The sequence below is a fragment of the Siniperca chuatsi genome, linkage group LG9, assembly GCF_020085105.1.
Source record: "Siniperca chuatsi isolate FFG_IHB_CAS linkage group LG9, ASM2008510v1, whole genome shotgun sequence".
Classification (NCBI taxonomy): Eukaryota; Metazoa; Chordata; class Actinopteri; order Centrarchiformes; family Sinipercidae; genus Siniperca; species Siniperca chuatsi.
In genome coordinates, this window is record NC_058050.1 from 5904081 (window position 1) to 5918153 (window position 14073).

The 14073-nt window shown below is 40.0% G+C and overlaps 1 protein-coding gene across 1 annotated transcript in view; it reads right to left on the minus strand.

Annotated features, from left to right (window-relative positions):
* Positions 1-1533: 1533 nt before the first annotated feature.
* Positions 1534-14073, minus strand: part of LOC122881246 (inactive phospholipase C-like protein 2) — a 40420-nt gene continuing 27880 nt past the window's right edge. The window contains exons 5-7 of the mRNA XM_044207178.1: positions 13332-13407; positions 8752-8861; positions 1534-5942 (exon numbers count right to left, since the gene is read on the minus strand). Coding sequence (XP_044063113.1) covers positions 5739-5942; positions 8752-8861; positions 13332-13407 — 390 coding nt within the window. The 3' untranslated portion in view covers positions 1534-5738. The remainder of the gene's footprint in view (positions 5943-8751; positions 8862-13331; positions 13408-14073) is intronic.

A 14073-nucleotide genomic window follows, 5' to 3' on the forward strand; every position in this document is an offset into this window, starting at 1 on the left:
GCTACAAGAAATGATCTGTTGACTAGACGGTGTTCAGAAAGGGTTTTGATTTAAATATGTTTTAAAAATATTAGAGAAAGACCTGCAGCATTGACATTACAGAACAATGTTTAATGATTCCCCAACAAGCGCAGTCTATGGCTTGAAAGGTGCAAACAGAAACCCTCAATTTGAACTCTCCTATGGCTAATAAAATCCATTTTACTAACAGCTGACAAAAGGCTCTTTAAAGAGTGCATTAGAGGGCCATTCTTGTCAGTTTACATGTTCTTTACACGCATTTAGCTGATTGCAGAGCCGTCTGTTGAGGCAAAAGAGCAGCAGGAACAGTCTTGTGTATATATGTTTGCACGGCTTATCGCTCAGTGATACGACAGGTAGACTTTTAACTCTATGTAAGAGGAGAGATCATAAAGGTTAACGACTTGTTTTTTTTATTTTTATCTTGGATCCACAGACAAATCTGATCCCAGGTCTGGAGTAAAGTCAAATGATGATTGAGCATTTGCAGTCTAGGACCCTAAACATAATTTACTCTGTGCAAAGCACTTTGTGACTCGCTATACAAATAAAGTTTGTGTGCTCACCAGTAACTACACAGCTGGCATGTTCATAAAACAGTGCCTGCTTTTGCTGTTACCTGTGTGTGTGTGTGTGTGTGTGTGTGTGTGTGTGTGTGCTGGAGGCAGATCCATCTGAAGCGAGCTGAAGTTGTATTTCCCCAGGCTCTCTCTGCTCCACTCAGCACACAGGGAGCTCATCGATACTGATGCACGCACTCCTCGAGCTTTGGAAAAACAGCTGGGAGAGTCAGGACTAGGTGTATCTGTCCATGAAAATTAAATAATCACATACTCATGTTGCCGTGCAGCAAACATGACTATTGCATATACATATTTTGCATTAAGCGTGCAACTAACCTTGGGCAACGTTTAGCATTTCAGGCACTTGGCTGTAATGTTTTAATTGAGAATAACTTGGAATAAGCAGACTTTAATTTCTGATTTAGAAACCATTATTCAGGCCTGTAAGAGGCAAAGCCACAGGGAAGTAAAGAAAAATAGATGAAATGTTCCTTTGACCCAAGAGTGACATTTTACCCAAGAGCAATTTTCTTATTCTTTCATTAAGAGCAAGTGGAAAGGAAACAAAGTGATTCAGTGAGATGCTGTGATGTGAATTACTTTTCATAGCTGCCTTCAAGGGGGAATTAGGGAGTAACAGCAGAGGGGGAAGGTCAGCCCAACATGGGGCAGCCTGAGGGGAAGAGAATTGAAGAGTCGAGGCCGAGTGGAGCATCGACCGGATTGCTGCAGGGTGGAGAGAGCTAAACAGTGGGCAGTAAGAGAGCAGATGATGGTATTTCACACATGTAACTATTGCTTTGGAATGAGCTTGTCAAATACAGGAGAAAGCTCCTGGTGTGACCCGGGCAACATCTGTTCTAATAGAGGATGTAAAGTGTAACACATTACTTATTCATGCTGTTTCCAGAACAAATAGTTGAATCACACAGCACACCACACACACAAATCTATCCAACATTGTTTATTCGGAGGTGTTTATTTTTATTTATTTTTTTAAATTTTTTTGGACTTGACAGATAAAGAGATGAGACTGGAATACAGTTGAAATGCTTCTTTTTTTCATCCTCTCAACAACAATTATAAATACGCCGACTGGCACAGCACTGAAATTCAGATAGCTTTTTTTTTTTGTCTTGTCGTCGTGGGTCTTGTGATCTGCAGGAGGCGTGGACAATATTTAAAACCAACGAGCACAACACATAGTGAGCACTGAGGGGGGGAAATAAGAGCTGCAGACTAACATTTAAAGTGGTCATATTATGCTCATTTTCAGTTTCATAATTTTATTTTGGGGTTGTACCAGAATAGGTTTAACATGGTTTAATTTTCAAAAAACACCAAATTTTTCTCATACGGCACATTGCTGCAGTACCTCTTTTCACCCTGTTTCTTGAACGCTACCAAGTCAGGCATCTCACTTCTATTTGATCTTTGTTGGGAGTTGCACATGCGCAGTACCTAGGTAAGGACTACTAGCCAATCAGAATGCAGAGTGGGGCAGGTCCACGAGCAGTGTGATCCAAAACAAAGCCGCTTCAGCTGGTAACTACAGTTCAGCAGTACAACCCGAACCAGCTTCACAACCTAGACTGGAGCAAGTGTTTTAGAGTGTTAAGTTATTAATTTGTAATTTATATAGGTAACGTTTTAACTGTACACTGTCTCTACATCACAGTAACAACTTTATGCCCATTGACTGCCTGGAGAGTATCTAATGTTATTTTAATTTCATCTTTAGGTGTACTTGTGGAAACTGCTCAAGTCATGCATTATGACGCGTGTTACATAGTGACATAGATGCGTTACGGAAGTAAAGGCTGGATTACAATCGAGCTGTTTTCAAGCAGTTCAGGAGCAGTTTTCTGTAGGAGAGGTTAACTCCCTTTGGGGTGGACTTTGGGCTTTTTCACTTTGCAAACCTATTACATGCACAATAAAGCATAATATGACCACTTTAAAAAATGCTTGGGTTTCATTCAACAGTCCAAATGCCTTGTGTCAAGAGAACAGGAATAACTATATGTTTGGAAATTCAAATAATTGATGTCTTGCTGGTGATCAATATTTTAACTAAATTAAAGTTAAGCACATGCCCCCCAAAAATGGCAAGGCAAGACTTGGCCAAATTTATTTTTTAAGTCTAATGTGCACAGACTTAAAGCAGGCCTGTAACTTAGTATCTGCTAACATGTTTTTCAATGCATCATATCGTTGATTTAAGCTTATCACCTTAAAAACTAGCTATTAGTTCAGACAGCTACAGTACACAGCTGTTAACAATAGCATTAATACAATGCTAACTTAATCCGTTGTCAATTAATCAATATTACGTGGAGCACAAACATTTACAGGCCTGTAGTTTAATTTACAGAAAATAATTGCAATAAATCTCAATTGCAATATTGGTCAGAAATGGCAATTCAATATCTTTCTCACATCATTGAGGCCTACTTTTGCGAGCCCTACTTTTGTAAAGCCCACATATTAAAAAAATTAAAATAATGTAGTCTCATACAACTGCCCTACAAAAAATTCTACTTTCATAAAGGTTATAATTTTCAGGGTTTGTCTGAACAGTTTTAGAGAGGTGTTGAACTTTATAGTCATTTTGGAGGCTGTAGTTTGTGGTGCTGTTTAATTGTATTTGGATATAATTAGAAGTGTTCCTAATATTTATCCTACCCTCATTGATATAAACATGGTGGACAGAATATTAGAAACACCTCTCAGTGCAATTCAATACAACTCAACTGCACCACAAACTACAGCCTCCAAAGCGACCATTCAATTGAATCAACATCTCTATAAAGCACTTTTGACAAAAACTGAACATTGTAACCTTCATGACTTATTGCAGGGCTTTGTGTTAGACTGGTTTAATTTTAGCTAGGTGTACCTAATAAAGTGGCAACTGAGTGTAGATCATGTAAAGATGGCAAACATATACTGATCATTTTGAAGCATTCTTTGTCCAACCAGTAGAAAGTAAGTATAACTTTGAGATTTGAAATAAAAGACAAATAAGGACTGTGAAATGAATAGCAAGCAAGAGCACTATTGAAGCAGCATGTGGGTAAAGACAAAAACTCTTCTACTTGTCAACTGATACAGCAGTTTTCAGTTAGCAGTAATGTGGCACAATTAAATCACAGGGTAACTGGATGAAATACTACTTTGTCACCAGGAATGGTTATGAAGCTATTATTACTCTGAAGTACATGTCAATATCAACCACCAGACCTGAGTTTGAATTCTTACAAAGGGTTAACAAAGTGTTGCTTGATTTGTCTGGCAGACGGGAACCACTTCAGCTCTCCGAAATGTGCTGCACAGTGGTTCCCCAGACAAAATCTCAAAACAATAAGTGGATGATGTGCACTTTGCATTGAACAGTGACTAACTGCAAGATGAAACATATCAAAGCTCATGAGTGTTGGACAGAGAAACACATCTTTAAACGATTAAGAGCTAAAACTGGAAGATTAAAATGAAACCAGTCTTTGTTTTTGTACATGACCTCCCATTCACAGTCTTCAATCCAGGCACATCGTGCTGGTTTCCTGTGAGATGTATTCAATCATTCTGCTCAGTAAAATAATTGAACCAAATGATTACAAGTAAACAAGGGAATGAGTTTTTAAACCAGTCAGAGCTGATTTCTCATTGGGGTGTTTTTATATAACGATGGAATTATTTGGGAGCACAGCTGGGGGGGAAAAAGAAAAATGTGGCACCTTTTATGGGTTGTAGACTTCTAAAAGTAACTGTGAAATTAGTTTTTGGTAGAACACTGAGCACAAAGTTGATTTAGCTCAAGCTTTCTTTAGTGAAAATGGGAGGACCATGCCCCAAAAATAAAGGCCTAACATATTCCCAAATGAAATGCTGAAATATGAAAATGTGTCAACGTCCAAAGTGTTTTTGAGTGCATGTTAACACCTAGTCATGGTTCCTTATGCAGTTGCTGGTTGTGATTTTTGAGACTTTGCTGTTTGCACCACAAACAGTATGAATACATTCTATTATTAGTCCTTCTGTCTCAACATGTAGGAGCTCTTTGCCGGGAAAACGCTGAGGTCACTTTTTCTAGTGACATCCCTCGTTATCAGATATCTACACACAAATAAAACTTTTTGTTTTTTGACAGACATGTTCATATATCTTTTATAAAATAAATCTTATATTTCCAACTATACAATAATAAAATGATGCACTCTGCAGAAAAAAAGGTAACAGGTAACTCCATATATACACATAGTATATTATACTATTTTGGCAGACAAGAACATGGACAATTTCAGTATTGTAAACAGCTCTTTACTCTCATTCATGATGTTTTTGTCCACTTTTTTTCTTTACTTTTTCCGTCCCCTCTGTCCTGTTACATTCATAACTCCAAAAAATTGTGCTTTTAAGAAATCTCTTACAACAATCCAGGGACTCTGTTTTTGTCTCCTCAGGTAACACCCCGGTCTGCTGAGTAGAAGCGCACGGTCTCTGAACTGTAGGTCAATGTCTTAAATGGTTGCGTGGCTGGTAGTTCACTCGGCTCTCACAGCTCACCCAGGAAATGTGAGACAGGGCAACAAACTAATGCATTAGGAATGCAGATGAAGAGGTTTATGAGTCTTATGCTAGGGAAAATTAGGATCTATGTCTGGCACTGATAATCATCAGCATTTCTACATATTATCCCCTCAACTTTTTCCCAAAAGTTATATATTTCTGCTGGATGTTAAGATTTGGTATTTATATGAAGTGTGCACATAATGCCTAGGCAGCATCAGATGTGTAGCAAATGTTTAAAATGTTTCATGCTTTTCCTGCTTTCAGTGCAGCTCTTAGAAATAATGACAGTATTTTCCAAACCTCTTAAGTTTGTGTGATCTGAACTTGGGTACGATTTGTGTCCTGGAGTAGTTGTGGCATTTTATTGATGATTACAAGGCAGAAGTCTGAGAGGTTACAGCTGTGCTTGGGCTACAGGAATGTACACGATGGAATGTGGAAAAACACTGGTGTGTATGTGTGTTGAGCGATGATGCCAGGGTAAAGAGTGCTCAAGGAGAGAGCGAGCTTTGGGTTTTGAGCTCAGGAGGCAGGAACAGAGTAGAGGTCTGAATGTGGGTGCCAGAGCAGGACTCGGGGTCTTTAGTTGTCCTCATCAGTGAGCTCCTCCTCCCTGTTGGCCTTCTCAGGAATGGCATCGAGGCTGCGTCTGCTCTTGGACTCTGAGCCAGAGGAGCTGCCCACTGGTCCGCCTTTACTCAGGTTACAGGTGAGCGCAGTATAGTGGATCTGCTTGAGGTTCTCCTGGACTTCACTCCTGGCGTTCTTCAGTAGGTCTGCCTGACCCTGAGGGGGTAATGACAGATCAAAGTTAGTGCAAGGACAGCAGCATAGTATAGGAAGCAAGCTGTAAGAAATTTGGTTAAGCCCTTTTCAGACATGCACCTCGATATGTAAATGTCAAGGCAGTTTTACATCTTTCTCATGTCTGTAAAATCGCCTGAATAACTTTTACATAAAAGTCACAACAACAATCTAACTTGATCAGACCCAGTAACATTTCCATCACGGCACAAGTCTGAATTAAATGTTGTCAAATTAAGGTAAAGGTCACAGCAGCACAAGGTAAAATACACAGAGAGGGCTTAAATGCACATCTTAAGCACTGTAATAACTGAATCCCTTAATTATCAGGTCTTATGCACAAAGAACATATAGTCAGTTTAATAAAAACACCCTAAATGAGTCAATTCTAAGTTGCTGAGGAGAGTCTTCTCATGACACATTTGGGGGGTGCTTGTGCGCTGTCTGATATTAGAAAATAGGCAGCAGAATTTTGAATCTAAAATTGATGAGAATTTATCGGGGGATTTATTAGAGGAGCATATCTCACACTGACAATGGTCATCAATTAAGGCTGAAGGCAAAATAAGTTTAATAACCATCACTGATGCAGCCGTGATGTAATTTCTTTCCACCTCAGCGGTTCTGTTCCGTCTCTGACACCAGGTGCTAAATATCGCGCAAGCATCGTGGCTATACATGTACCACATGTTCACTTGCACTACCAGACTATTTATACATATACTGCATCATTTGCACTCCAGTACTATGTACTGAATACTGCAATAACTCATCTACTGCACTGTTAACTATTTCTGTCCATAACTGTCCATAGTACCACTTGTAAAATATTTTCATAATATTGCTATATCCTGCACTTGCTTATTGCACTTCTGGTTAGACCTAAACTGCATTTTGTTGCCTTGTACTTGTACATGTGTAACGACAATAAAGTTGAATCTAAACTAATCTATTTCCGTAAAGGTCCTGTCATGTCTGCATAAAGCCGTAAGGAACATTTACAAAATGGATACCCATGTCTGAATGACGAGAAGCCATCCCTTTCACAGCTCGATGAAGCCTGCAATGTTGTGTTCTCTATGTATGAAAAGGGCTTTTGGAAATTTTTTGTACTCAGATCAAAGCTTTGTTGGATAGTAGCGATTTTTAAATCTACAAGACCTTCAGTCGATAACTTGATGTACTTTTAATGATAATCAAAATCTCAATCATGCCTGACTCAACGCAACTGCCTGGGGACAAAGTATAAATTATAGCTGAGCTACTCGTGAGGTAATCTTAATTAACACGTGCAAATACCACAAATAAATATGCAGAAGGTCATTCATCAATACCTGTGTTGGCAGTGGAGTTTGAAATAAAAGGCGTGGTAAATACATGAGGTGCAGAGTGGTTTAGGTAGACTAGTGACTGCCCATGCACTGGTGCAAGCCCAAAAAAATTCTACCAGGCATTATATTGCCTCCTGGTGCAATGTTGGTGTAATAGATGGATTTCCCTTTACAAACAATCAGGGAGGCAGAAAACACATTACCACAATGTCATGATGGCTTATATAGTGTATGGACATTTTCAGTATTGAGAAAAAAGCAACTGCTTGAAAGGTACTTTTTAGAGGTAAATTTGAGTAGAAGACTCTCGTCCTTGCATTTCCGAAACCTTTTTTTTTTTACTAAATGCCACACATTGCTAGACAAATACCAGAGAGAAATGACAGCTAGTAGCAGTAATAACACTAAATTAATAATAACGCTGACTTATTTTCTATGCATCTGTCCCAAAACATGAATGGAATGCAGGAGTCAAGAGCACAGAAGCCCCCTGCACACTAGTGACCTTAGGATGTATGAAATTATTTGCCATGAAAACTCATATTGAAGCCTGCTAACCTGGTTCCAGGCCTCTGTATCACTGGTCACATCTCAGATTTGTTTAGGGATTCAAATAGGTCTAGTACTGTGTCCATTGATGGCCATTTCTCCTGGCTGGAGAAACAGTCGACCAATCAGAGCCTTGTAGGCAGGATTGAGAATGTCAACATAATCTTCCTGCATAGCTTGCTAGCTACCTAGCTAGATTTCTGTGAAATAGCATCAGAAAAATGGCAACAAGCAAGGATGAGATTGACGCAGCTGCAGTTGTTGTAAGACAACTAGTGTCAATTCCGTGTTGACTGAAAAATACCTGATGGGTAATGAGGTTGGCGGGACCAATATTTCTTGGGTAAGGTAAAACAACACAAAATACATCCCCCTCTCAACAAGGAATCGGCTAACATGAATACAATGTAAGGCTGAAGGAATGAAGCAAAATGGCAATTCAGGATGGATGCCTGCAATTTATATGAAACTGTTTCAATACAGGATTTAATAAGTATTACTTATCAGCCAAAAGGGATCATGGAAAGAATCTCTGCAGTCCCATAAGCCCCTCAGTCATTCTGGTTTGTTTTCCGTGTTGGTGCTTCCCATGACAACTGTGCTTGGAAATCAGTCTATTGCCCAACCCTGACAGGAATTGTCATATAACTGGAATTATGCTGGTAAGATTCCTACATCAGCTACTGGAAATGTCCATGAGAAAAACTGCCCAAGGCCACAGACCCTGAACTCTGACCCCTCTGATCATCTGGGTATTTTGCAAGCATGTGAGAAGTAACACATTTCAAATTACTGTGTGCAATGTGGCAACTGCACGCTACTCAAACAGAAAAATACAGAAAACAGTATATTACATGTTGGAGAAGCATAGTAGTCGCTAGTGTACTGTCTGCTGTTAATGAAAATCTCACCTTCAGTATGGTGATGTTCCACGTGAAGCTCTCCACCGCCTTGTGCAGCTTTCTGCTCTTCAACCCTTCCTTCACAGCCAAGTCATGGAGGTTCACGTGAAATTCCATCGCTGAGGGAGAAAGACATTATGGTTGGAATTCATGGTGGTTTCAGAGACAGAAGATCAGCTGTGAGGTGACTGGAGTCTGGGACATGTGACTGGGTGCTAGGTCTGTTGTCACTGTGAGGAAAGACATTAGAGCAAAGACACTGGCATGCACTGTCAACATTTCACAGTCTCCTCCTGCAGCAGAAGGGTTGAGTAAGTGGAAGTACAGCGATTCTCTGGCTGTGGAAGAGGATTCCTCTCTCCTTACTGTACGTCTGCAGTGTGATAATAGCTAGCAATAACAGGTAGCTGCTATTGAAGGTGTACAGCATGTCACATCTGAAAAAAGTAGACATCATGTGTGAATTTCTGAAACAAATTAATGAGACAGCCTGAGGATTGGATTTAAGAGCTGAAGAATTGAAACTGTTCAAGCACCTGCCATCAAAATGTTTCTCACTATTTTGTGGATAGCAGATTTGATTGGGGGGAAAAAAAGAAAAACATCATCATGGTAGAGGAAGTTCAGGGAGATACCTACTGTTTCTCTTGGTTCTCCTATTTGTTTTAACAATCCACACAGTGTTGCATTAATTTTCATTGTGTTGTCCCTGTCAATCAGGAACAGTTTATTGCGCAGGTGTGCCCTCCTTCAGCAACGCCTTGCTTCACCATCATAATAATCTGAAATCTATATCCTGGAGTGAAATGTTAGTAAATGGAGGGTAAAGCAAAGTGGCACAACCCAACAAGGTGTTGATGGGATGTCAAGGGACGGGAGTAGGCAAAAAACTGTAAATTGGTAAAGAGAAAGCAGAAAGGCACGATAACTCAAAGGCAGAGAAGAAAACAAAAAGCAGAGTGGAAGGAAGCAGTGAGGCAGGATGAGAGGGAAAAGAAAGAAGCCCGGAAACGGAGAGATGCAGTGTAGGCAGACAGACATGCCGTTCTTTCACTGTGGATTAGCATCAAGGCATCGAACAGAGGAGGGATTTGTCTCCTGAGGAGCTTTCCCACCTCCTCCCTTTCTTTCCCTTTGCATGACTGAGTCTGAGTAAGGACATGTTTAATGTTAAGTTGGCTTTACAGTGCAGCACTGACACTGCAGCAACAGGCAACCACAGCCTGCGAGGTAAATAAATCAAAGGGAGATGGAGCAGAGTTCCTGCTATGCACAAAGCCCATAACTGCATAACACACTTCTGCACTGGAAATTCCTACCAAGAGCGCTCACATTTTCGCTTGTAGCTCTGATATCAGCGAGAGCTGGTCCTGGCCCCTGTTGGTGCTGTTGCCATGGAAACATGGAGAACCCCTTCATGTGAAATCGCCATAATAGGTGTGGGGTTGTGCTGTTTTAGAGCCTCTCAGCTGAGACTATAAGTCTGCCACCAGATCTCAGGCGTGAATATAACCTCAAACAACTGACAGAATTTACTGACAGATCTGACACATTTATCATCTTTGAACCTATTCACTGCTCCTAAATCACACATGCACCCCCCCCCCATTTCCTGTGTTCTAACAGACATGTCAAATTATTGTTTTCTTCAATTTCAGGTCGCTATTCTGTAACTACAGAGGAGCTGCTGCCGTACACATGAACCATGACTGCTGAAGAAGGTGTACAGCTCTCTCTCTCTCTCTCTCTCACACACACACACGGTTGCCTAGCAACATTTTATGGAGTCTGGCAGGCAAGAAAGGGGGAAGCTCATTCTCAGCAAGGCATTTCAGACTGATCTCTGTGAGGTAATGCTGCAAGACAGCAACTGTACAATAAAGTCTGATGCTCACACGTCTCACAGCATGAAACAACTACAGTATGGAGTGGCAGATCAGAGGAGCATGACCTGAATTATTCATTGGATTGATTATTGATAATTCTTTTAACAAGAGATGATTTTATGCCACAAATAGAGCAAAGGGGAGGAAAAGCTGTAAACCATGATTGATTAATAATAATGAGAACTTGGGCTGTACCTTAGCAATTATTTTCATGATCAATTAATCTGCTGGTTATTTTCTCAATTAACTAATTATTTCTATTAAATGTCAAACAAATGTGAAAAAACACCCATCAACTCCGCAGAGCCAAGATGATGTTTCAGATTACTTGTTTTGTCTGACCAACAGCCCAAAACCCAAAGATTTACTATCATATATGACACTGGAAAGCAGGAAATCCTCACGTGAGAGGCTGGAACTAGCAAATGTTTGACATCTTTTGTTGCAAAATGATTAAAAACCAATTAATCGCTTATCAAATTAATTGACAAGTTGTTTCAGTTCTTATATTAAAAATAATGTATAGCATCTTCCAGGTGGAGATGTAGCGCAAAGTGTTTTGCAAACAAAGATAAAAAAATAAAAGGTAAAATGTTTGATATTAACGAAAATAACCTTAAAACAAGTATAGTAATGCACTGCCCTACATACTGAATGATCTTGGGGAATCCACATTAAGAGGTATTTTAACTTTTAACACAAACATTGGCTCTTTGCTTTGTATTCTGCAAAATGTCATTGGAGCTCCACTCTGGACAGCAGAACACCATCATTTTTTCACTTGGCATTTAAGATCATCTTCTGTACTGATCTTGTTAGTCTGCAGCAGGTTCAGCCATCCAGCTGCCCTGAATGCTAATTGTAACCTAAATGAGTGTCGGGTGAGGGAAGTGACATCCATGTTTGAGCTGCAAACACCTGACTGTATTCTCTTAACACTGCCTTTGTGTTTGTGTGTGTTTTTTTTGTTTGTTTGTTTTTTTCTGTGGGGAAAGTGGGCCCTGACTGAGCTGATGTGATGGATTATTCACAACTTTAATAGCGGTTGCTGCTGGAATGTTATGCTTGCCGTAAAGGGGGAATTGGGTTTGTACTGACCCAGTTTCAACACAACAGACAAGTGCACAAAACCACGCCACATGCACACATCAAAATACAAACATGTACATGAGCGCACCCACATATACACACACACACACACACACACAGCTGGGATAAAATTATGTCAGTTCAGGATAGAAAATAAGTCAATGTTCAAGTTCATCAGTTTGCCATCTGTTGTGTCCTAGTTTGCAATTGTTGGCTGTTGTATTTTCTCCAGCTGATTTTAGATAATCATATATAATGGCGCTTTGAGACCAAAAGCCCCACAAAGCTTCTGTGAAAGGTTTGGTCTACTTGAGCATTTTCACTTCTGTGTTATTCATTTGACTATTGTCTCATATAAAAGAATGATTCACTCTGACAAGGCGTTAATCAATAAAAGCTAGAACTCACTGTACAGCACAAAAGGATAGTTACATCAGATCTTTTTGTGTTTCTATGCACAACACATGAAATGGAGTGTCATCTTCCCTCAAACTTATTCATAATGAAATGCCATTTTGTAAGACGTAGAAAAAGATCTAACAATGTCTGGCAGACCTTTCCTTCAGGCTCAAAAGAGTGAATATAAGTCCTATGAAAGATGAGAAACAGGTAAAACTCCGGCAGCACAACACTTGATAATGCACACTTACACACGTGCTCTATGAATCAAATGATGTGTAATATTGTGTGTTGAGCCAACACATTTGCACACTGTACATATTGTAAATAATTTCATACTGTAGATCTGTAAACTGCTGGTAAAACAGCAGGTGGTCGTGAAAATAGAGGATGCTGAAGAAAGCTGTACAGACGAACAGGGTCATTATGACTAAAGAATGCAGACAACTCACTCATTTCACAGTATCCATTTCATATTGCACATGCTACAGCCGAATCAAATAGAAAATTGGTAATTGTTAAAGGTGGTCAAAGCCTGAAAGCCTGATCCATGTTCATTAAAATACAGTCCTCCTCCTCTCTGATGTCCAAAGACAATAGAAAATGAATATTTTACAAGTCATCCATCTGGAAACCAGGGGCAGAGGAAGAGAGCTGTCCATCCTTTGACAGCATCCTATGCCAACAGTTTCCCTCTAGAGACTGTGTCTGCGTGCATATTCTTGAATCCAGCAGAGCCTTCACTGACGAGCTGCCAAACAAACTTTGCTTCCCAGAAAGACTAAGTGGAGTTACTTTACTCCTGGCCACATTAAGTTGTTACAAAATACACATATGAGGGTCTAACTAGTATGGAGTGTCTGGTGGAGAACTATTCATGGTCTGCCATCTATTAGCTTTGATGTTGTCTTACTCCAGTTCACTCATATATTTGAACCTTAAACCAAACCTTGTAATTAGAATACAGCACAGAGGCTGTTACTGGTGTGAATTAGACACCTCTGTCTGAACCGCAGCATTTCAAAGGGAAACAGTGACTGGATCACATACTTGAACATGATTCAAATGGTAATTCCACTTATGCAAATAAGCAAAGTATAATCAGTTCTACTCAAATTGAGTGATTGTGTTGTTGTGGGATTCAGGAGCTGTCTAATGGTGTCAGGAAACAGCCTTTTATGGTTGTTCTCCTTTGCCATCTGACCAATGTCTTACCTGCTTTTTGGGTTTGTAGAATTCGCTCATACACCCCGTCAGAGTTCTCTAGCAGAGTCTTGCTGGTCTGGATCACCTGAAAGGAGACAAACATATTGTTCATATTTGCCTTTATTTTCCACATCAGCAAAACTGGCATCCCACAATAAAGCAGGGAGCAGCCTACGTCTGGTGGCCGGGTGTTTCTGTCCAGGGAGGGCTCAGAAAAGCAAGCTGTTATTACAGGCACGTCGGTGGGCGTTATCGCTGAACTGCGTTTTTTTAAAGCCAAAATTAGAGGGAAGGAGACACAAGCAATTAGGGTGTTTATTAAAGGTTACTTACTTTCTTTCTTCAAACAGGAACAGTGTCTGGTCTGTCAAAACGGATACTTGGTTTTGAAAGCTATCTTAATCAGAAAAGGCAGATAATAAAGGTAATATGATTGTGATGAGCAAAACATAAACAAGAGTCATTTTGAAGCAGACCACAGACCACGCGTTATCTGTAAAAAGGCTAAATTTAGCTCCTGTGGTGTTATGCTCAGCCTTAATTGAGTGCACAAACTCTGCTGACCTGCAGACTGTAAAACTCTCATGGTGGCCGTTAAGACAGACTCAAAGACTTTGGGAATCCATTTACATATTAAATGCCAACACTGCATACTCCCAACACCACCCTAAAAAAGCTTTTGGTTTCCTTACACAAGGACAACTTGCACAGTGGTGTTTCACGAGGATAAAGATGCATATGTAGGCTGTCA